Source organism: Somniosus microcephalus, chromosome 13, assembly GCF_052327205.1.
Source record: "Somniosus microcephalus isolate GS21.2 chromosome 13, FLI_Smic_1.0, whole genome shotgun sequence".
Taxonomy (NCBI): domain Eukaryota; kingdom Metazoa; phylum Chordata; class Chondrichthyes; order Squaliformes; family Somniosidae; genus Somniosus; species Somniosus microcephalus.
In genome coordinates, this window is record NC_140999.1 from 190399245 (window position 1) to 190421788 (window position 22544).

General features: G+C 47.2%; 1 protein-coding gene across 1 annotated transcript in view; it reads right to left on the reverse strand.

Moving 5' to 3' along the window:
* Positions 1-4952: 4952 nt before the first annotated feature.
* Positions 4953-22544, reverse strand: part of eif2s2 (eukaryotic translation initiation factor 2, subunit 2 beta) — a 65678-nt gene continuing 48086 nt past the window's right edge. Inside the window, exons 8-9 of the mRNA XM_086005856.1 lie at positions 14367-14452; positions 4953-5924 (exon numbers count right to left, since the gene is read on the reverse strand). Of these exons, the coding sequence (XP_085861982.1) occupies positions 5749-5924; positions 14367-14452 (262 nt within the window). The 3' untranslated portion in view covers positions 4953-5748. The remainder of the gene's footprint in view (positions 5925-14366; positions 14453-22544) is intronic.

The following is a 22544-nucleotide window of genomic DNA, read 5'->3' on the forward strand; positions in this document are numbered from 1 at the left end:
ACCTGCACTTGACATGGAACACAACTGAGAGAGAAAAGGATCTTGGCGTTATACTATATAATTCTCTAAAGGTTCGTGACCAATGCTGAGAAGCCGTAGCCAAAGAACACAGGGCCTTGGGACTATTCAATATAAAACAAAGCACAGCATTTTGTCCTTGTACAAGATCTTGGCTAGATTGCATTTAGAATACTGCGCCCAGTTTATGTCTCCTCGTATACTGGTTGAGATAAAAGCTTTGGAAAAGGTTCAGTGGATGGCCACAGGATGATTCCTAGCTTAAACCATAGTTACTCAGGGAGGCTTAATACGCTGGGTCTATTCACTTTAGAGATGCATAGACTTGGGTTAAGAGACGATTTGATAGAGGTACATAAAATAGTAAAAGGATTAGATTGTTTTGCTATTGATAGATTATTGCAATTTGCTGGATTGGGGAAGACCAGGGGTCATTTTTTAAAATTTGTTTATGGGATGTGGGCGTCGCCTTATTGCCCATCCCTAGTTGCCCTTGAGAAGGTGGTGGTGAGCCGCCTTCTTGAACCGCTGCAGTCTGTATGGTGAAGGTGCTCTCACAGTGCTGTTAGGGAGGGAGTTCCAGGATTTTGACCCAGCGACGATGAAGGATCAGTGATATACTTCTAAGTCAGGATGGTGTGTGAGCTGGAGGGGAACTTGGAGGTGGTGGTGTTCCCTGCTGCCCTTGTCCTTCTAGGTGGAAGAGGTCGCGGGTTTGGGAGGAGCTGCCGAAGAAGCCTTGGTGAGTTGCTGCAGTGCATCTTGTAGATGGTACACACTGCAGACACGGTACACCGGTGGTGGAGGGAGTGAATGTTTAAGGTGGTGAATGGGGTGCCAATCAAGTGGGCTTCTTTGTGCTGGATGGTGTCGAGCTTCGAGTGTTATTGGAGCTGCACTCATCCAGGCAAGTGGAGAGTATGTGTATACATTACACAAGGGCCGGGCGAGGTTAGATGTTAGGTGGTTCTTCTTTTCACAGAGGATACTGGACCTTTGGAACAGGTTGCCGGCTCGTGTGGTGAGCAGTGACTGTCTGCAACCTTTCCCAATGATTGATTAGGTTTCAAGCCCCAATTCCTGCAGTGCCTACTCTCGCGCACGGCATGGCATGCTTTGGTTCCTCCAAAATTATTGTGATTTCTGTTGTGATTTTGGTAGCAACTCAGGTTAGAGAATGCCACTGGGAATTTTCAGGGGAGATACTGCCCAATCCCACAATCCACGTGAAATAGGACCTATTCATCGAATTCTGACTGCCGTCTTGCTTTCAAATCCTTGAGGACCGGTAGGTAGTGTATAATGTGTGCCTTGTGTCAGCTGTGGCTCAGTTAGTAGCACTCTTGCCTCTGATGTCAGAAGATTGTGGGTTCAAGTCCCACTCCAGAGACTCAAAAGCACACAAATCTAGGCAGACACTCCAGTGCTGTACGGAGGGAGTGCTGCACTGTCAAAGGTGCCGTCTTTCGGATGAGACGTTAAACCGAGGCCCTGTTTGCTTTCTCAGGTGGACATAAAAGATCCCATGACACTGTATCCCATGAAAAGGAGCAGGGTGGGTGTCCTGGCCAATATTTATCCCTTAATCAACATCACTAAAACAGATTAACCACTCATTATCACATTGCTGTTTGTGGGAGCAAATTAGCTGCTGTGTTTCCTACATTACAACAGTGACTACACTTCCAAAGTACTTCATTGGCTGTAAACCACTTTAGGATGTCCTGAGGTCATGAAAGGCGCTGTGGAAATGCAAGTCTTTCTTTAACCGGTGGATTCTGCACGCTACCTTTTGTATTATTTGTCTCCTTTACCATGACAAATATCTGTTTCAGTTGACCAGTTTCTCTCTGTAAGTGAATATACTGTTGATTTATACTGTAATATACAAGCTCACTTCAGAATACACACAGCCAGTGAGCATGTTTCACATTAAAATTCACCTGTCATTCCTGATCCCATCTACTTAACTGGTCCATTATCCTTTGAATATTGTCTCTAATTTGTCACATTGCTGATCCAACATCCAGTACTGGCTGAGCAGAAATTTCCTACAATTAAATATTGGGAAGTCTAAAGCCATTGTCTTCAGTCCCCGCCACAAAATCTGTTCCCTAGCCACCGACTCCATCCTTACCCTGACAACCATCTGAGGCTGGACCAGACTGCTCGCAATCGCGGTGACGTATTTGATCTCGAGATTAGTTTCCAATCACGTATCTGCTCCATCACCAAGACCTACTTCCACCTCCGTAATATCACCTGACTTCAGCCCTTCCTCAGCTCGTCCGCTGCTGAAACCCTCATCCATGACTTTGTTACCTCCAGACTTGACTATTCCAATGCTCTCCTGGCCGGTCTTTCATCTTCCACCCTCCATAAACTTGTGTGCATCCAAAACTCTGCTGCTCGCGTCCTAACTCGCACCAAATCCGTTCACCCATCACCCTTGTGCTCGCTGACCTACATCGGCTCCCGGTCCTGCAACGCCTCAATTTTAAAATTCTTATCCTTCTTTTCAAATCCCTCCACGGCCTCACCCCTCCCCATCTCTGTAACCTCCTCCAGCCTTCCAACTGTCGAGATCTCTGCACTCCTCCAATTCTGGCCTCTTGTCCATCCCCGATTTTAATTGCTCCACCAGTGGTGGCCGTGCCTTCAGATGCCAAGGTCCTAAGCTCTGGACCTCCTTCCAAACCTCTCCGCGCCTCTTATCGTTAATAAAACCTACCTCTTTAACTAAGCCTTTGGTCATCTGTCCTAGTATCTCCTTATGTTTGGCTTGGTGTCAAATTTTGTTTGATAATCACTCCTGTGATACGCCTTGGGACGGTTTTACTATATTAAGGGTATTATATAAATGCAAGTTGTTGCATACTATCAATCTCCCCTCATTTAGAACAAATTTCAGATCCAGTAAAACTGAAACTCTAACTTGTTCTGTGCTATAATGAAGCATTAACTGCACAGTATACCTGGGGTTGTGATGTGTGTTCTAAACCAGGAGGGTTGCACCACAGAACCCATCAGGTTCTTAGTGAGGAAAGAGGCAAAGTGCAGGTTCATATTATCCAGCTTCATAAATACAGGGCTTGCAACTGAGGCACAGGGGATCACTGAAAACACTTCCATTGTCACACTTCAAAATAGTGGGGAATCCCTTTGTCCATTTAATGACAAACCAGAGGGTTCGATGGTGCTTACCACCTGGAATTTGTCCACTCTAAATGAAAAATAATTTTACGTCATTTCATTCGTGCCGGTGCTATTCATGCCCGCAGCATCATTTTAAAGGGTCCACTGGTCTTCAGCACTCCACGAACTTCAAACAACCATTTCAAACAGTATAAACCTTATTTTCTCCATTATGAACCCTTCTTTCTATTATTGTAACACTCATTTTGGTAACCCTCCAGTGACCACTTTATAGCTCCCAATCCTCAAAAGGGTGTCCCATTTTATTTGTACCAAATGGCGGTGATAATACACCATTTATTCTCTATTTCCTCTCCCCAACAACACCTCCCCCCACACTATCTCTCCAATTTCCACTACTCGAAGCATTTAAAGAAGCTGGATATTTTCTTCACCAGTTTTGATGAAACCAACAATGTTTCCATCAGGAAGATGAGCGTCAGCTTGCACTGAGCCAATTATGCTCCCGGCAACCGATACAACGCACATTAGAGAAACGAGTCTTGATTTCCCCCCTCGCCGTCCCTCCCCCCTGACGCCCCCAAGAGTCTGCTGACTGGCTGGAGAGTTTGACCGTATTGGGACCCAGCGACCGTGGAGCTTTAAAGCAAGTGCGCGTGCTTTTCTTTCAGCAGACTCTCGAGATCTGAAAACTGGCCAAATTCAGCTCGTTTTTCCACCAGATAATTCACCATTAAGTCATATTTGTGTCAGGTGCCTGTTTAAAGGAGATGGCTGGGGGACTGGGGGAGTCTTCTAGCTTATCGGATATCCAATATTGTTCACAAGTGTCATGGTTTCAGAGTGTTTCCTGTGTAGGCAGACTCGTATTTGGCATTTCCTTGCTATCCTTCCTACACCCCCACCTCAATCTGCCAACAAAGCGTGCTGTGTTAATGTGAGAATTTTGTGGAGTTAGGGTGTGGCGGGTAAGAGAAAGGCAAATAACTATCTCAGCACGCAATTTAAAGGGGGGGGGGGGGGGGGGGGAAATCCACGCACCAATGATCAAATCCTTGTTGAGATCGAGTTATACAATGTCCAATTTCTTTTTAAGTGAAGCTTCCCAACCCCCAGTACGTAAAACCCAAACCAACCGCAAGCAAACATTTTCTTTCAACCAGTCAGGGATCCACTGGATTTAAAGAGAGCCAGGAAGCGAGCACTGAAATGGGGAGCTGTTTGGCCCCATTGGAGAGGAATGGGCCGGATAGGATTCGAGCCAATGTTATAGAGTCATAACGGCACACAAGGAGGCCATTCGGCTCATCGAGTCAATCTCGGCTCTCTCTAGAGCAATCCAGTCAGTCCCATTCCCCCGCTCTATCCCCGTAGTCCTGCAAGTTTATTTCCCTCAAGTGCCTATCCAGTCTCCCCTTGAAAACATTGAGTGTCTCCGCTTCCACCACTTCCGTCGGTAGAGAATTCCAGGTCACGTGCCCAGCTGATCTGCAGTTATGCCCAGCGGGTGCTTTTACGACGCGACAGTGGTTTCTGGAGAGCAGCGCCCGGCCCACCTCTCCCCCGCTACAATAAGTGAATCTTCACTGCAGCTCCAACGAGGCAAGTCGGCTCTTTTTTTTTGCATGTCGGCCGCAAGCGAATGGTGTGTTTGCTGCTGGCTGTGCTCTGAACACATTAGAAGTGGCTGGCGGTCATAGCCAGCTCGACGAGAGTAGGCGAGTTTCAGAATTTTTAGAAACACGCAGTGTCGAACGTTACCAGAAGCAGAGAATGACTGTGTTAACCACTACTTTATTACATCTTATTCTCGTACACTTTTACCGATTGGTGTACAGTCCAGAGCCTGTAATCAGGTCAACATACCATGTGTTTTTCTTTTCTTTTAAAACACTCCCCAAACTAATCCACGGCTGAATATGGATAAACCTTCATTACCGCTGCAAAAGCGGCATAGATTATGCTTCGTAACCCACCTCACCCTGGCATTTGAAAAGTTGTGACTTAGAAGGATGGAATTAATTTAAAAAAGTCAACAGTTTTAAATATTTCTTAGGGAATTTGTTTAATAAATTTCCGAACTTATTTAGCACAATTATGGCCAACTCCCCCGCCCCCTCCTCCCACCGCCCCCCCCCCCCACCCCCGGTTAAAAAATACAGCAGCCAGACAGCGAATTAACCAACAGCCAGGGTGAGGTTTAATCAACAATGGAAAATTATTCACTCTTAAACATTCAGTGGATCATTTCCACGCTCCAGGAAATCGAGCTGCACCTCCGGCAGCCTGCTGATCTTTCAACATATAAAAGGCAATTTTCTTTGTGCATTTATACGGTGACTGGACAGGATATGAACAGAGAGCAGTGCAACAGGAATGTTACAATGAACTCTGGGGCTTGGGAGGTTGTCATGGATCAATGCTCGCCATTCTCGCGGTTTTTTTCCCCCCCCGAGTCAGTAGCATTTTCTAAATTTATTTTTGATGCGCTTAAAACCCACCCCTTGTTTGGTAAAACAGTCCTATTACATCAATTCCCCCGCTTCCCGTTCTCTCCAGTGGTTAAGGTTCAGGCTAATGTGCTTTGGCACGGAGCTGTGCACGCTTGCCAGTGACGGCCTGGAAGCCAGTTTTAATGCTGGCCACAGAACAGCGTGAATGACAGGTCTCGCACTGCAAGAAATACAGCCGGGTGTCCTTCTGCAAGATGGTGTCCGGTGATCGGCAGGTATGGCAGGTTACGTACTCCTCTGTGTAAGGGGGGGTGGGGTGGAGAGGGAAGAGAACAAATACACAAATTTGAGTTACAACAAGCGGTTTCACAGCAAATCCAATACAATTTTAATCCTCATTTTTAATAAATAAAAAAATTCCAATTTTCAAAGATGCTGAAGTACGAAGGAAACACAAGAATAAGAGACTAGCGTGCAAAGTTAAAGCACATGGGATTGGGGGTAAGGTACTGACTTGGATAGAGAACTGGTTGGCAGACAGGAAGCAGAGTTGGAATAAACGGGTCTTTTTCCGAGTGGAAGGCAGTGACTAGTGGGGTACCGCAGGGATCGGTGCTAGGACCCCAGCTATTCACAATATATATTAATGATCTGGACAAAGGAACTAGATGTAATATCTCCAAGTTTGCAGACTGGGTGGGCGTGTGTGCTGTGAGGAGGATGCAGAGAAACTCCAGTATGATTTGGACAGGTTGGGTTATTGGGCAGATGCATTATAATGTGGATAAATGCGAGGTTATCCACTTTGGTGGCAAAAACAGGAAGGCAGATTATTATCTGAATGGCAATAGATTGGGAAAAGGGGAAGTGCAACGAGACCTGGGTGCCCTTGTGCACCAGTCGCTGAAGATAAACATGCAGGTGCAGCAGGCGGTTAAGGCAGCAAATGGTATGCTGGCCTTCATAGCAAGAGGATTCGAGTACAGGAGCAAGGATGTCTTGCTGCAGTTGTACAGAGCCTTGGTGAGACCACACCTTGAGTATTGTGTGCAGTTTTGGTCACCTTATCTGAGGAAGGATGTTCTTGCCATGGAAGGAGTGCAGCGAAGATTCACCAGACCGATACCTGTGATGGCAGGAATGACGTATGAAGGGAGATTGGGTCGATTAACATAGAAACATAGAAACTAGGAGGAGTAGGCCATTCGGCCCTTCGAGCCTGCCCCGCCATTCAACGAGATCATGGCTGATCATCCAAACCCTAGCACCCGGTCCCTACACCGACAGCCATCCCACCCAAGCCCTATCCCCGTAACCCCACATATTTAATCCCCACTAACACTAAAGGCCAATTTTTATCATGGCCAATCAACCTAACCTGCACATCTTTGGACTGTGGGAGGAAACCGGAGCACCCGGAGGAAACCCACGCAAACACGGGGAGAATGTGCAAACTCCACACAGACAGTCACCCGAGGCCGGATTTGAACCCGGGTCCCTGGCGCTGTGAGGCAACAGTGCTAACCACTATGCCACCGTGCTTATATTCTTAGGCTTATATTCGCTAGAGTTTAGAAGAATGAGAGGGGATCTCATTGAAACTTATAAAATTCTAACAGGACTAGACAGACTAGATGCAGAAAGGATGTTCCCGATGGCGGGGGAGTCCAGAACCAGGGGTCACAGTCTAAAGATAAGGGGTAAGCCATTTAGGACTGAGATGAGGAGGAATTTCTTCACCCAGAGAGTGGTGAACCTGTGGAATTCACTGCCACAGAAGACAGTTGAGGCCAATTCATTAAATATATTCAAGGAGTTAGATATATTTCTTAAGGCTAAGGGGATCAAGGGATATGGGGAGAAGGCAGGGACAGGGTACTGAATTTGGATGATCAGCCATGATCTCATTAAAGAGCGGCGGCGGACCTGCGGGAAACAAGGCGGCGGTGATAAAAACCAGCGGCGAGGCTCAGGTAGGTTTACCAATCTCAGAACTCAGAGGGAGAGAAGTAAAAAGTAATCGAAGTGTGACGTCACCAGAAAGCAGGTAAGTGATTGGTTGGTGAGTATTTCTCTCTTTTCTAAACTTTAACTCTGTGGTTTATAGTTTCTAAGCTCTCTGTGGTGCAGCGGGGACTGTTTGTAAACCAGGGCCCTTAAATATGTCATTTAACTGTAGTGTAATTGGTGGGATTGATTTTAATTTATTTTGAATTAATTAAAGGGTAAGTCATGACAGGAGAGCTCGGCCCCGTGGTATGCTCCTCCTGCGCTATGTGGGAACTCAGGGACAACCATGTGTGCAGGAAGTGTATCCAGCTGCAGCTACTGGCAGACTGCATTGCGGCGCTGGAGCTGCGATTGGATACATACTGGAGCATTCGCGAGGCTGAGGACGTCGCGGATATCACGTTTAAGCAGTTGGTCACACCGCAGGCAAAGGTTGCACAAGCAGAAAGGGAATGGGTGACCAACAGGCAGAGTAGTAGGCACAGGCAGGTAGTGCAGGAGTCCCGTGGCCACCCCCCTCTCAAACAGATACACCACTTTGGATACTGATGGGAGGGATGGCTTACCAGGGGAAGGCAGCAGCAGCCAACTTCCTGGCACCAGTGGTGGTTCTGCTGCACAGGACTGGAGGAAAAAGAGTGGGAGAGCTATAGTGATAGGGGATTCTATTGTAAGGGGAATAGATAGGCATTTCTGCGGCCGCAAAACGAGACTCCAGGGTGGTGTGTTGCCTCCCTGGTGCAAGGGTCAAGGATGTCTCAGAGCGGCTGCAGAACATTTTGGAAGGGGAGGGTGAACAGCCAGTTGTCGTGGTGCATATAGGTACCAACGATATAGGTAAAAACCGGGATGAGGTCCTAAAAGCTGAATATAGGGAGTTAGGAGGTAAATTTAAAAATAGGACCTCAGAAGGTAGTAATCTCAGGATTGCTACCAGTGCCACGCGCTAGTCAAAGTAGAAATAGAAGGATATTTCAGATGAATACGTGGCTAGAGGAATGGTGCAAGGGGGAGGGATTCACATTCCTGGGACATTGGAACCGGTTCTGGGGGAGGTGGGACCAGTACAAAACGGACGGTTTGCACCTGGGCAGGGCCGGGACCGATGTCCTAGGGGGAGTGTTTGCTAGTGCTCTGGGGGAGGGTTTAAACTAAAATGGCAGGGGGTTGGGAACGTGAGTGGGGAGACAGAGGAAAGGGAAACAAGGATAAAAGCAAAAGACAGGAAGGAGAAAAACAAAAGTGGCAGACAGAGAAATCAAGGGTTTAAATCAAACAGGGCTACAGTAAATCATAATTCTAAAAGATCTAAGAGCGTTAAAAAAACAAGCCTGAAGGCTTTGTGTCTTAATGTGAGGAGCATTCGTAATAAGGTGGATGAATTAGCTGTGCAAATAGAGGTAAACGAATATGATATGATTGGGATTACGGAAACATGGCTCCAGGGTGGCCAAGGCTGGGAACTCAACATCCAGGGGTATTCAATATTCAGGAAAGATAGGCAAAAAGGAAAAGGAGGTGGGGTAGCATTGCTGGTTAAAGAGGGGTTTAACACAATTGTAAGGAAGGATATTAGCTCTGATGATGTGGAATCTGTATGGGTAGAACTGAGAAATACCAAGGGGCAGCAAACGTTAGCGGGAGTGGTATATAGACCTCCAAACAGTAATGCGGAGGTCGGGGATGGCATTAAAAGGGAAATTAGAGAAGCGTGCAATAAGGGCACAGCAGTTATCATGGGTGACTTTAATCTACATATAGATTGGGCTAACCAAATTAGTAACAATACTGTGGAGGAGGAATTCCTGGAGTGTATATGGGATGGTTTCCTGGACCAATATGTCGAGGAACCAACTAGAGATCAGGCCATCTTAGACTGGGTATTGTGCAATGAGAAAGGATTAATTAGCAATCTTGTTGTGCGAGGCCCCTTGGGTCGGAGCGATCATAATATGATAGAAATCTTCATTAAGATGGAGAGTGAAGTAGTTGACTCAGAGACTAGGGTCCTGAATTTAAATGAAGGAAACTACGATGGTATGAGGCGCGAGCTGGGTAGGATTGATTGGGGAATGTCACTCAAAGGGCTGACGGTGGATAGGCAATGGCAAACATTCAAAGATCGCATGAATGAACCACAGAATTTGTTCATCCCAGTTTGGCATAAAAATAAAACAAAAAAGGTGACTCAACCGTGGCTAACAATGGAAATTAGAGATAGCATAAGATCCAAGGAGAGGACATATAAATTGGCCAGAAAAAGCAGTAAACCTGAGGATTGGGAGCAGTTTAGGATTCAACAAAGGAGGACAAAGGGATTAATTAGGAGGGGGAAAATAGAATATGAGAGTAAGCTTGCAGGGAACAAAATAACTGACTGTAAAAGCTTTTTTAGATATGTGAAGAGAAAAAGATTGGTGAAGTCAAGCGTAGGTCCCTTGCAGTCAGAATCAGGGGAATTTATAATGGGGAACAAAGAAATGGCAGACCAATTAAATACATACTTTGGTTCTGTCTTCACAAAGGAGGACACAAATAACCTCCCAGAGGTGTCGGGGAACAGAGGGTGACATCGGTAGTGGGGAAAATGCTAGAGTCCATTATAAAAGATGTAATAGCAGAGCACTTGGAAAGCAGTGACAGGATCGGACAAAGTCAACATGGATTTACAAAAGGTAAATTATGCTTGACTAATCTACTGGAATTTTTTGAGGATGTAACTGGTAAAATAGATAAGGGAGAACCAGTGGATGTGGTGTATTTGGACTTTCAGAAGGCTTTCGATAAGGTCCCGCATAAGAGATTAGCGTGCAAAATTAAGACACATGGGATTGGGGGCAAGGTATTGACTTGGATAGAGAACTGGTTGGCGGACAGAAAGCAAAGAGTTGGAATAAACGGGTCGTTTTCCGAGTGGCAGGCAGTGACTAGTGGGGCACCGCAAGGATCGGTCCTAGGACCCCAGCTGTTCACAATATATATTAATGATCTGGACGAGGGAATTGGATGTAATATCTCCAAATTTGCAGACGACACAAAGCTGGGTGGGAGGGTATGCTGTGAGGAGGATGTCATGAAACTCCAGTATGATTTGGACAGGTTAGGTGATTGGGCAGAAACATGGCAAATGCACTATAATGTGGATAAATGTGAGGTTATCCACTTTAGTGGCAAAAACAGGAAGGCAGATTATTATTTGAATGGCAATAGATTGGGAGAAGGGGAAATGCAAAGAGACCTGGGTGTTCTTGTGCACCAGTCGCTGAAGGTAAGCATGCAGGTGCAGCAGGCGGTTAAGAAGGCAAATGGTATGTTGGCCTTCGTAGCAAGAGGGTTCGAGTACAGGAACAAGGATGTCTTGCTACAGTTGTACAGGGCCTTGGTGAGACCGCACCTTGAGTATTGTGTGCAGTTTTGGTCGCCTTATCTGAGGAAGGACGTTCTTGCCATGGAAGGAGTGCAGCGAAGATTCACCAGGCTGATACCTAGGATGGCAGGAATGACGTATGAGGAGAGATTGTGTCGATTGGGCTTATATTCACTGGAGTTTAGAAGATTGAGAGGGGATCTCATCGAAACCTATAAAATTCTGTCAGGCCTGGACAGACTAGATGCTGGAAGGGTGTTCCCGATGGTCGGGGAGTCCAGAACCAGGGGTCATAGTCTAAGGATAAGGGGTAGGACATTTAGGACTGAAATGAGGAGGAATTTCTTCACCCAGAGAGTGGTGAACCTGTGGAATTCTCTGCCACAGAGGGCGGTGGAGGCCAGTTCATTAAATATATTCAAGAAAGAGTTGGATATATTTCTTAAGGCTAAAGGGATCAAGGGATATGGGGAGAAGGTACTGAATTTGGATGATCAGCCATGATCTCATTGAATGGCGGAGCAGGCTCGAAGGGCCGAATGGCCTACTCCTGCTCCTATCTTCCATGTTTCTATGTAATGAAAGGGAGGAACTGATAGAAATCAGTATTTGTAGGGAAATGTTGTTAGAGAAATTGACGGGATTGAAGGCCAATAAATCCCCAGGGCCTGATAATCTACATCGTAGGGTACTTAAGGAAGTGGCCCTAGAAATAGTAGAGGCACTGCTGGTCATCTTCCAAAATTCGATAGACTCTGGAACAGTACCCATGGATTGGAGGGTAGCTAATGTTACCCCACTATTCAAAAAAGGTGGGAGAGAGAAAACGGGGAATTACAGACCGGTAAGCCTGACATCGGTAGTGGGGAAAATGCTAGAGTCCATTATAAAAGATGTAATAGCAGAGCACTTGGAAAACAGTGACAGGATCAGGCAAAGTCAACATAGATTTACAAAAGGTAAATCATGCTTGACTAATCTACTGGAATTTTTTGAGGATGTAACTGGTAAAATAGATAAGGGAGAACCAGTGGATGCGGTGTATTTGGACTTTCAGAAGGCTTTCGATAAGGTCCCGCATAAGAGATTAGCGTGTAAAGTTAAAGCACATGGGATTGGGGGCAAGGTATTGACTTGGATAGAGAACTGGTTGGCAGACAGAAAGCAAAGAGTTGGAATAAACGGCTCTTTTTCCGAGTGGCAGGCAGTGACTAGTGGGGTACCGCAGGGATCGGTCCTAGGACCCCAGCTATTCACAATATATATTAATGATCTGGACGAGGGAACTAGATGTAATATCTCCAAGTTTGCAGACGACACAAAGCTGGGTGGGCGTGTGTGCGGTGAGGATGCAGAGAAACTCCAGTATGATTTGGACAGGTTGGGTGATTGGGCAGAAGCAGTATAACGTGGATAAATGTGAGGTTATCCACTTTGGTGTCAAAAACAGGAAGGCAGATTATCTGAACGGCAATAGATTGGGAGAAGGGGAAGTGCAACGAGACCTGGGTGTCCTTGTGCACCAGTCGCTGAAGGTAAGCATGCAGGTGCAGCAGGCGGTTAAGAAGGCAAATGGTATGTTGGCCTTCGTAGCGAGAGGGTTTGAGTACAGGAACAAGGATGTCTTGCTGCAGTTGTACAGGGCCTTGGTGAGACCACATCTTGAGTATTGTGTGCAGTTTTGGTCGCCTTATCTGAGGAAGGATGTTCTTGCCATGGAAGGAGTGCAGCAACGGTTCACCAGGCTGATACCTGGGATGGCTGGAATGACGTATGAGGAGAGATTGGGTCGATTGGGCTTGTACTCGCTGGCGTTTAGAAGAATGAGAGGGGATCTCATTGAAACTTATAAAATTCTAACAGGACTAGATGCAGGAAGGATGTTCCCGATGGTCGGGGAGTCCAGAACCAGGGGTCACAGTCTAAGGATAAGGGGTAAGCCATTTAGGACAGAGATGAGGAGGAATTTCTTCACCCAGAGAGTGGTGAATCTGTGGAATTCTCTACCACAGAAGGCAGTAGAGGCCAATTCATTAAATATATTCAAGAAGGAGTTGGATATATTTCTTAAGGCTAAAGGGATCAAGGGATAGGGGGAGAAGGCAGGGACAGGGTACTGAATTTGGATGATCAGCCATGATCTCATTAAATGGCGGAGCAGGCTCGAGGGGCTGAATGGCCTACTCCTATCTTCTATGTTAATATAGTGAATGCAATTAGAGGTACAATGGGGGCAAATAAAATATAACAATAAACGTTTGATTGTCCCAGGGTAACTGGCAGCGAGGCCAAAGTGACAGAAGCTGTTTAGAACGTAAGAAACAGGAGCAGGAGTAGGCCAATCGGCCCCTCAAGCCTGCTCCGCCATTCAATGAGATCATGGCTGATCCAATCTTGGCCTTAACACCACTTTTCCCGCTCTCTCCCCATACTCCTTGACTCCCTTGTAGTCCAAATGTCTGTCAAGCTCCGCCTTGAATATATTCAATGACTCCACCTCCACAACTCTCTGGGGTAGAGAATTCCACAGATTCACGACCCTCTGAGAAATTCCTCCTCATCTCCGTCTTAAATGGGCGACCCCTTATTCTGAAACTGTGCCCCCTAGTTCTAGATGCCCCCACAAGGGGAAACATCCTCTCCGCATCCACCCTCTCAACCCCCCTCAGAATCTTATATGTTTCAATAAGATCTCCTCTCATTTAGTTGCCCAATCTCTGATCGGGGATGCAAGGAAGCTGGAGGGAGAAAGTAAGTGATGAAATTAAAGGCAATTTTAAAACTAACTTAGAAATAATCCTTAAGTTGTAAAAAAAAAAAAAAAAGCTGCTGTTGGAACCAAAAACAGAAACTCCTGCATCTGTAACAAGGTCCCACCTTCCGACATTGCAACACTCCTTCAGTACTACACTGAGAGGGAGGAGAAAGAGGGGGAAACTTGGACCAGAAGGTGGGAGGGTGAGGGGGAAGTGAAAGAAGGGGCAGAATGAGAGGCAAGAGGAGAAGAGAGAGAAATTTATATAGAATTTTAACACTTATAGTTTATTGATACTAAAGTATAGCCACTTCTGGGTAATACTGAAATTCTGGTCGCTTTTACAAGCATCAGTGTTTCAGCTGAAATCGGAGCACAGAACTGGCTGTAGTGCCGTCAGCCAATGTGTTAAAGGAAGCGCGCAGTTCTGAAATTCTTTCAAAACCTAATTTTCCATTTACAATTTGGTCTTTAGTTTTGATGAGTTTAGTGAAGGTCCCCCAGAGCCTTATTTACATTCCTGCTGGTTCTTGCCCTGAGGTAATCCTGTTTCCCACCAACTGCTACTCCCGCTTATAATGAGGTACATCATCTGCCGCATACTCACTGATGTATCTCCTTAACACATTTTCTATTTGCTTTTGCTGAAACCTTCCTTTGATTACAAGCTGGTTGTTGCCATCAATGGATCCACTGTTAAAAGAAAAAAAGTGATCACATATAAAATACTTGCATTTAAACTCACCACATCAAAGGTCTCAAATGCTGCCGAAGCGCAGTGACTGTTGCGGAGGCAACTGCAGCAGCTATTCCAAGTCAGCAGTGAGATGCACGGCCAGTTCACCTCTTTCTGGCAAGGATTGGTTGAGGGATGGATGTTGAGAGAAATCACTAATGGGGGGGGGGCACGGCAAATTGTGAGCAGGACTTTAACAAACAGCAGCACAATGTAGATAGGCCAGCGGGTTGGCCAGGTAGGAGCAGATGCCGATTAATGCATTCATTAAGTTTGACTAGACAAATACTTGAAGGGAAATTTTAACAGGGCTGTGGGGAAAGAGCAGGGGAGTGGGATCAATTGGACAGATCTACCAAAGAGCTGGCAGAGGCACGATGGGCCGAATGGCCTCCTTCTGTGCTGTATCATTCTATGAATGCAGAATAGGGAAATGAAATGGAACTTAAAATGACTTTAAATGGAGTACAGTAGCAGTAGGACCTTGACCGAAGCACAAGTAAATAAAATCAAAAATAATTGCAACCTTTGGCTTTGTATCCGGAGCAGAGAGTACAAAAGCAATACGGCAATGTTGAAGCCTTTGTTAGACTGCAGTTGGAGCAGTGTGTGTAGCCTTGGGCATCTCATTATAAGAGGGATATAAAAACAAAGCGATCGATAGATTTTTGGATATTAAGGGAATCAAGGGATACGGGGATCGGGCGAGAAAGTGGAGTTGAGGTCGAAGGTAGGCCATGATCTTATTGAATGGCGGAGCAGGCTCGAGGGGCCGTCTCCGGCTCCTATTTCTTATGTCCTTACAATGGGAAAGGCAGTGTAGATTCACTAGGATGTTATGAAGAAAGATTTGAGAAGTTAGAGCTCTTTCACTAGAGTTGAAAATGTTAAAGAGGTGAGCTGATAAAGAGCCTTTTAAGATTAAGACAACTAGAGATGGATTGTTTCCACTGGACAGCAAGGTTGGTAATGAGGGCACAAATTTAAGGTAATCGCTAAGAATTAAAAGGGAGATTAGAAAAAGAGAATTCTTTACACATGCCTCCTCTGGAGACCGAGGGGTTATCTGCTGCTGATTTCATCTCCCTAGAGATGGTTAGAGAATTCTCTGCCACTGTTGGAAGCAGAGTCCACAAATTCTTTTAAAAGGGAACTCATTACCTGAGAAAGATTATTAAAGGGTATGGGAAGCCAGCAAGAGCTTGCGATTAGACGAGGTGGCTCGCTTGCAAAATGCCAGCACAGATGTGACGGACCAAATGGCCCCTTTTGTAACGTAGCATTCTATTACCCTTCTAGCCGTGCCAGGGGACACTCATTCGTCTGAACTGAGACATGGGCCTTCCGGGCAACTCTATTAACATTTGCCATGCTCCCGCAACACTGGGATGGAGGCTCCACCCTGATTATGTGCTCAAGTGCTGCTGTGAGGCTTTCTGATCCAGAGGTTAAGAGTGCTACCGAACAGAATGCAGAGAGAAGGAACTGCCCTTCTCCTCATCAGTGCCGGTTCCCTTTTGTTCTTTCATCCCCTCCCCTTTCCCAGCCCCTACACTTGCTTAAAAATCTGTTCCATTTCCTGCTTTTTTCCAGTTCTGATGAAAGGTCATCGACCTGAAACGTTAACTCTGTTTCTCTCTTCACAGATGCTGCCTGACCTGCTGAGTATCTCCAGCATTTTCTGTTTTTATTGGAGTAGGAAATACTTGGTGCACAATCGGTTTATAGAATTTACTAGCTGGGGAGCCCCGCGTTGCGAGGGCAATTTTGGGGCGCTTGGTCTCCCTGCCCGTGTGTGTCCCCTCTCCCTGTCAAGTCCTCTCCCTGTCCTATCCCTCCCTCCCCTCTCTCCCTCCCCTCCCCTCCTCTCCCTCCGTCCCTCCCCCACCCCCACACCTACCCTCCCCCACCCCCTCCCCTCCCCCACCCCTCCCCCTGCCTAGCGCCTGAGGTCCGGAGCGGAGGTCCCCCGCGTATCGCACGGCTGATGGACGGCCGCTGTGGGCGGGCGGGCGGCGCATGCGCGGTCAGCGCGAGCCCCCCGCGATTTACCGAGGCTCTCCCCCCCCCGCGATTTCCCGAGGCTCTCCCCACCCCCCCCGCGATTTCCCGAGGCCCCCCCCGCGATTTCCCGAGGCTCTCCCCCCCCGCGATTTCCCGAGGCTCTCCCCCCCCCCCCCCCTATTAAATTGTTATTTAATTCCCTAACACATCATTAAAATATTTACCTTAGTTCCCTAACACACAAAGTGTGGGGGAAAAAATTGTGAAAAATCAAGATGGCGGCCACTCACCTCGGTTCAGAAGGATAAGGCCCGCCCACACACGCACCGATTGGTCGACCGGTCAGGTCACCGAAGCGTAGGATTGGTCAATCGTCGAGTCACTCGACACTCAACTGTAGGAAGGAACCCGCCGTCCGATTGGTGGACCTCGACGTCACACGGTCGCTAATGAGATGCTAATGAGCGGAACGCTGAACGTTTTTGGGATACCGCGGGCGGGATTTTTGTCCGGCCGAAACATAAATACGCCTATGACCGGTCTGGAATCGTAAGCTTTCTTTTGAGGCGACGCGCGCGTCGGTACGCTCTGTAACTTTCAAACGTATAGAGAACGGACAGGCAGACATCGGGACAGACAGAAGAGCCGCTTTATATATATATATATATATAGATACAGCACAGAAACAGGCCATTCAGCCCAACAGGTCCATGCCAGTGTTAATGTTCCACAAGAGCCTCCTCCCAACTTACTGCATCTCACCCCATCAGATCTGTGATTCTGAAAATGTTTCCAGTAGCAGAAGGGTTGGTATCCAGAGAATACAGAATTAACGTCATTGGCAAAAGAAGTAGAGGGGAGGGGAGAATTTTTTTTTAAACAGCGAGTTGTGATCTGGAATGCGCTGCCTGAAAGGGCGGTGGAAGCACATTCAATAGTAACATTCAAAAGGGAATTGGATAAATACTTGAAGCAGAAAAATTTGCAGGCATACAAGTACAGGGCATAGAAGTGGGACCAATTGGAGAGCTCTGTCAAAGGGCTGGCACAGAGACAATAGGCCGAATGGCCTCCCTCTGTGCTGAAATCATTGAGATTCTCTATCTTTCTATTTGTTCTTGTTGTCATACCTTGCCTGTTTTGGAAGTGTCTACCTTTTCTCAAAACACGGATATTTTCTTGCTGTTGGCTTTCCACACTTGATCTGGAGGTGGAGGAGGGGAGGCTTTCAGCATCTTTCATCCAGCTAGAGGGGTTGCTGCTTTTAGCCAAGTCCAGAGTCCAGCAGGAGACTGATTGGGTGCAGGACAAGGGGTGGAGTCGTGGCTTCAATTCTGGATAGTTCTTTTGTTCCCGAAGCAGACTATTCGCAAACCTCCATGATAAATAGCGTCACATTATTGGTATCATTGCTTTATGGCAGCAGCTCCTCCACAACACCACTGGAGGCTTTTGCTGAATGAATGTTGGTGGCAAAAACAAGCACTGCAGCAAAAAGATTCCAGTCATTTACTGAAGTCCAACCAGAACAGCCCAGAAGTGACACATTATGGTGGTGGTGGATGGAGCCGTGGATTAGGACACACGCTTGTAGCGGTGATTACCACATGGTAAACTCCAGGTCTCGAACGGACACAGCATCAAGTAAATGGGGAGCAGGAATGCATTGGGTGAATGGCATGGGACACTACAGGCACTGGCAAAATAGCACAATTCAAAATGCTCATGGTGACTACTCAGCTGATTAGTATTACGTACCAGAAGTAAAAAAAGGTAAATATTTCAGAAAGTTGAAATATAGAAGCAACAACTCATTTATACAGAGCCTTTTAAAGAAAACACCCCCAAGGTGCTTCACAGACAAGGCACCCAGCCAGAAAGGATCACGTAGGTGAAGAGATGGGTTTGAGGTGTTTCTTCCTGGAGCAGAGAGAGACGAGGCAGTGGTTTAGGCAGGCCATTCCAGACAGCAGAGCGAGTCGCTCTGCCACCAAGTGCGGTGGCTGTACAAGAGGCCAGAGGAACAAAGTGCTCGTGGGAGATATAGGACTGGTGGAGGTTGTGGAGATAGAATGGGACAAAACCCAGAGAGAGGTTTAAAGACAAGGGCATGGGATTTCAATTTCAGGCATTGAGGACCCAATGTAGCTGAGTAAAGGCAGGTGTGATGGGTGCATGGGGCTGAGCACAGGACAGGATAAGTACAACAGATTTTTGGACAAGTTTTAGTTTATGGAGGGTGAAGGGAGGGAGCTCAGGAAGGATAGCATTGGAGTAGTAGTGGTGATGAAAGCATGGATGAGGATTTAAGCAGTGGAGAAGTGGAGGTGGGGGTAGAGGTAATCAACGTTGCGGAGACGAAAGCAGTCAAGTCTTACTGGGAGGGTGTGGGGTCGGATGCTCAGCTTAGGGTCAAAGCAGTTTTGTTTAGCCCAAGACAGTGGCCAGAGAGGGGGACGGAAACAGTGGCAAGGTGATGGCTTCAGTCTTCCCAATGTTGAGTTGGAGGAAGCTATGTCTCATCTAGGACAGACGTCGGACAAGCCGCGTTAGCACAGAGATAATCGAACACAAGGGAGGTCATGGAGAGATAGAGCTAGGCGCCATCAGCATACATGTGGAAGCTGATACTGCCACAAATAGGAATCTTGCTGGAATCCAGGTGGCCACTCTGCTTTGATGGTGTGGTCATGAAAATGTCTATCGCGCTGTTAAGATCTGTTACCAGACAGGAAGCACTGAAGTACTCTGGTGCAGCAGACTCCCCTGAGACAAGAGAAGCAGCAATTAACGGAAACTCTGAGCGTTAGCAAGATGTTTCTGGTCAATTGCATAGTTTATAAAAGAGACTCGCATTTTTACAGCGCCTTTTACGACCACTGGACGTCTCAAAGCACTTTACAGCCAATGAAGTACTTTTGAAGTGTAGTCACCATCGTAATGTAGGAAACACGGCAGCCAATTTGTGCACAGCAAGCTCCCACAAACAGCAATGTGATAATAACCAGATAATCTGTTTTTGTTATGTTGATTGAGGGATAAATATTGGCCAGGACACCGGGGAGAACACCCCTGCTCTTCTCTGAAATAGTGCCATGGGATCTTGTACGTCCACCTGAGAGAGTAGACAGGGCCTCTGTTTAACGCCTCATCCGAAAGACGGCACCTCCAACAGTGCAGCGCTCCCTCAGCACTGCACTGGAGTGTCAGCCTAGATTATGTGGCCAAGTCCCTGGGTGGGCGTGTGTGCTGTGAGGAGGATGCCGAGAAACTCCAGGATGATTTGGACAGGTTGGGTGATTGGGCAGATGCAGTATAATGTGGATAAATGTGAGGTTATCCACTTTGGTGGCAAAAACAGGAAGACAGATTATTATCTGAACGGCAATAGATTGGGAGAAGGGGAAATGCAACAGCGGCAGGCAGTGAGAGGCGGGACCTGAGGGAGACTCGGCGGCGGCGGCGATAAAAAGCGGCAGCGAGGCCAGGAGAGGCCTCAGAGCAGCGGCGGCAGGCAGCGAGAGGCGGGACCTGAGGGAGATTCGGCGGCAGCGAGGCCAGGAGAGGCATACCAAACTCCAGTCTGCGAGCTCGGTAGTTGCAGAGAGGTAAAAAGTAATCGGGGTGTGACGTCACCAGGGAGCAGGTAAGTGATTGGTTGGTGAGTATTTCTCTCTTTTCATTACAAGCTTGAATTCTGTGGTGTTAAATTTCTAGGGGCTCTGTTGTGGTGAGGACAGTTGGTAAATAAAGCGCCCTAGAGTATACCTGTAACTGGGGTATTGAATAAATTTTTTAGATTAATTAAAGGAGTAAGTCATGGCAGGAGAGCTCAGACCCGTGTTCTGCTCCTCCTGCTCTATGTGGGAAATCAGGGACGCTGCCAGTGTCCCTGGCGACCATGTGTGCGGGAAATGCATCCAGCTGCAGCTACTTGCAGACCGCATCGTGGCGCTCGAGCTGCGGGTGGATGAATTTTGGAGCATACGCGATGCTGAGAGGCTCGTGGATAGCACGTTTAGCGAGTTGTTCACGCCTCAGGGTAGGGCAGCACAGGGGGTGACCATCAGGCGGAGCAACAGAGGCAGGCAGGTAGTGCAGGGAACCCCTGCGGACATCCCCCTTTCAAACAAGTATACCGCTTTGGATACTGTTGAGGGGGATGACTCACCAGGGGAAGGCAGCAGCAGCCAACTTCCTGGCACTGGCGGTGCTCCTGCTGCCCAGGAAGGGGGGAAAAAGAGTGGGAGAGCAATAGTGGTAGGGGATTCTATAGTAAGGGGAACAGATAGGCGTTTCTGTGGCCGTAGACGTGAATCCAGGATGGTTTGTTGCCTCCCTGGTGCCAGGGTCAAGGATGTCACTGAGCGGCTGCAGGGCATTCTGGAGGGGGAGGGTGAACAGCCAGTGGTCGTGGTCCACATTGGTACCAACGACATAGGTAAAAAGAGGGATGAGGTCCTGCAGCAAGAATTTAGGGAGCTAGGTGAAGGATTAAAGAGCAGGACCTCAAGGGTTGTAATCTCTGGATTACTCCCGGTGCCACGTGCTAGTAAGTATAGGAATAGGAAGATAGAACAGATGAATGCGTGGCTAAAGGGATGGTGCAGGGGGGAGGGCTTTAGTTTCCTGGATCACTGGGTCTGCTTCTGGGAAAGGTGGGACTTGTACAAGTCGGACGGTTTACACCTGAACCAGAGGGGAACCAATATCCTTGCGGGGAGGTTTGCTAGCACTGCTGGGGGGGGGGGGTTTAAACTAACTTGGCAGGGGGATGGGGTACAGAGTGGAGCTATAGTAGGGGGTGATTTACAGCCAAATACAGAGGGAAAAACAAGTCAGCTGGGAAGGCAAAGCAAATATGTGAAGGCAAAAGAGAATATGGCAGGGCTGGAAGGCATTTATTTTAATGCAAGGAGTCTTGCAAATAAGGTGGATGAACTGAAGTTGTTGTTGAACACATGGGAGTACGATATTGTTGCTATCACGGAGACATGGTTGAGGGAGGGTCAGGACTGGCAGCTCAATATTCCGGGGTATAGAATCTTCAGGCGAGACAGAGGGGGGTGTAAAAGGGGAGGGGGTGTTGCAATATTAATTAAGGAGTCAATTACTGCTGTAAGGAGGGATGATATATTAGCGGGTTCCTCTAATGAGGCCATATGGGTAGAACTTAAAAACAAAAAGGGGGCAAGCACTTTGCTGGGAGTGTACTATAGGCCCCCAAACAGTCAGGGGGAGATAGAGGAACAGATATGTAGGCAAATCTCAGAAAAGTGCGAAAATAATAGGGTAATAATAGTGGGGGATTTCAACTTCCCCAATATAAATTGGGATAGTCAGAGTGTGAAAGGCTTAGAGGGTGCAGAATTCTTAAAGTGCATCCAGGAGAGCTTTTTGAGCCAACATGTAGAAAGTCCTACAAGAGAGGGGGCGGTACTGGACCTAATTCTGGGGAATGTAGCCGGGCAAGTGGTGGAAGTGTCAGTAGGAGAGCATTTTGGCGACAGTGACCACAATTCGGTGAGATTTAAGGTGGTCATGGAAAAAGACAAAGACGGCCCGGAAATAAGGGTTCTAAATTGGGGGAAGGCCGATTTTAATATAAGGCAGGATCTGGCCAAATTGGACTGGGAGCAGCTACTTCTAGGAAAATCCGCATCAAAACAGTGGGAGACTTTCAGAAGGGAAATAGAGAGAGTACAACGCCAACATGTTCCTGTAAAGGTCAAGGGTGGGACCAACAAGCAAAGGGAACCTTGGATGACAAGGGATATACAAAAATGCATTAGAAATAAAAGGGGGGCTTTTGGCAGTTACAAAAGACTAAAGACGGAAGAAGCCCTAGAGGAGTATAAAAAATGCAGGGGCATACTTAAAAAAGAAATTAGGAGGGCGAGGAGGGGCCATGAAATAACACTGGCGAGCAAAATAAAGGAAAATCCTAAGATGTTTTATAAGTATATTAAGGGCAAGAGGATAACCAGGGAAAGGGTAGGGCCCATTAGGGACCAAAGTGGCAATCTGTGTGTAGAGCCAGAGGAT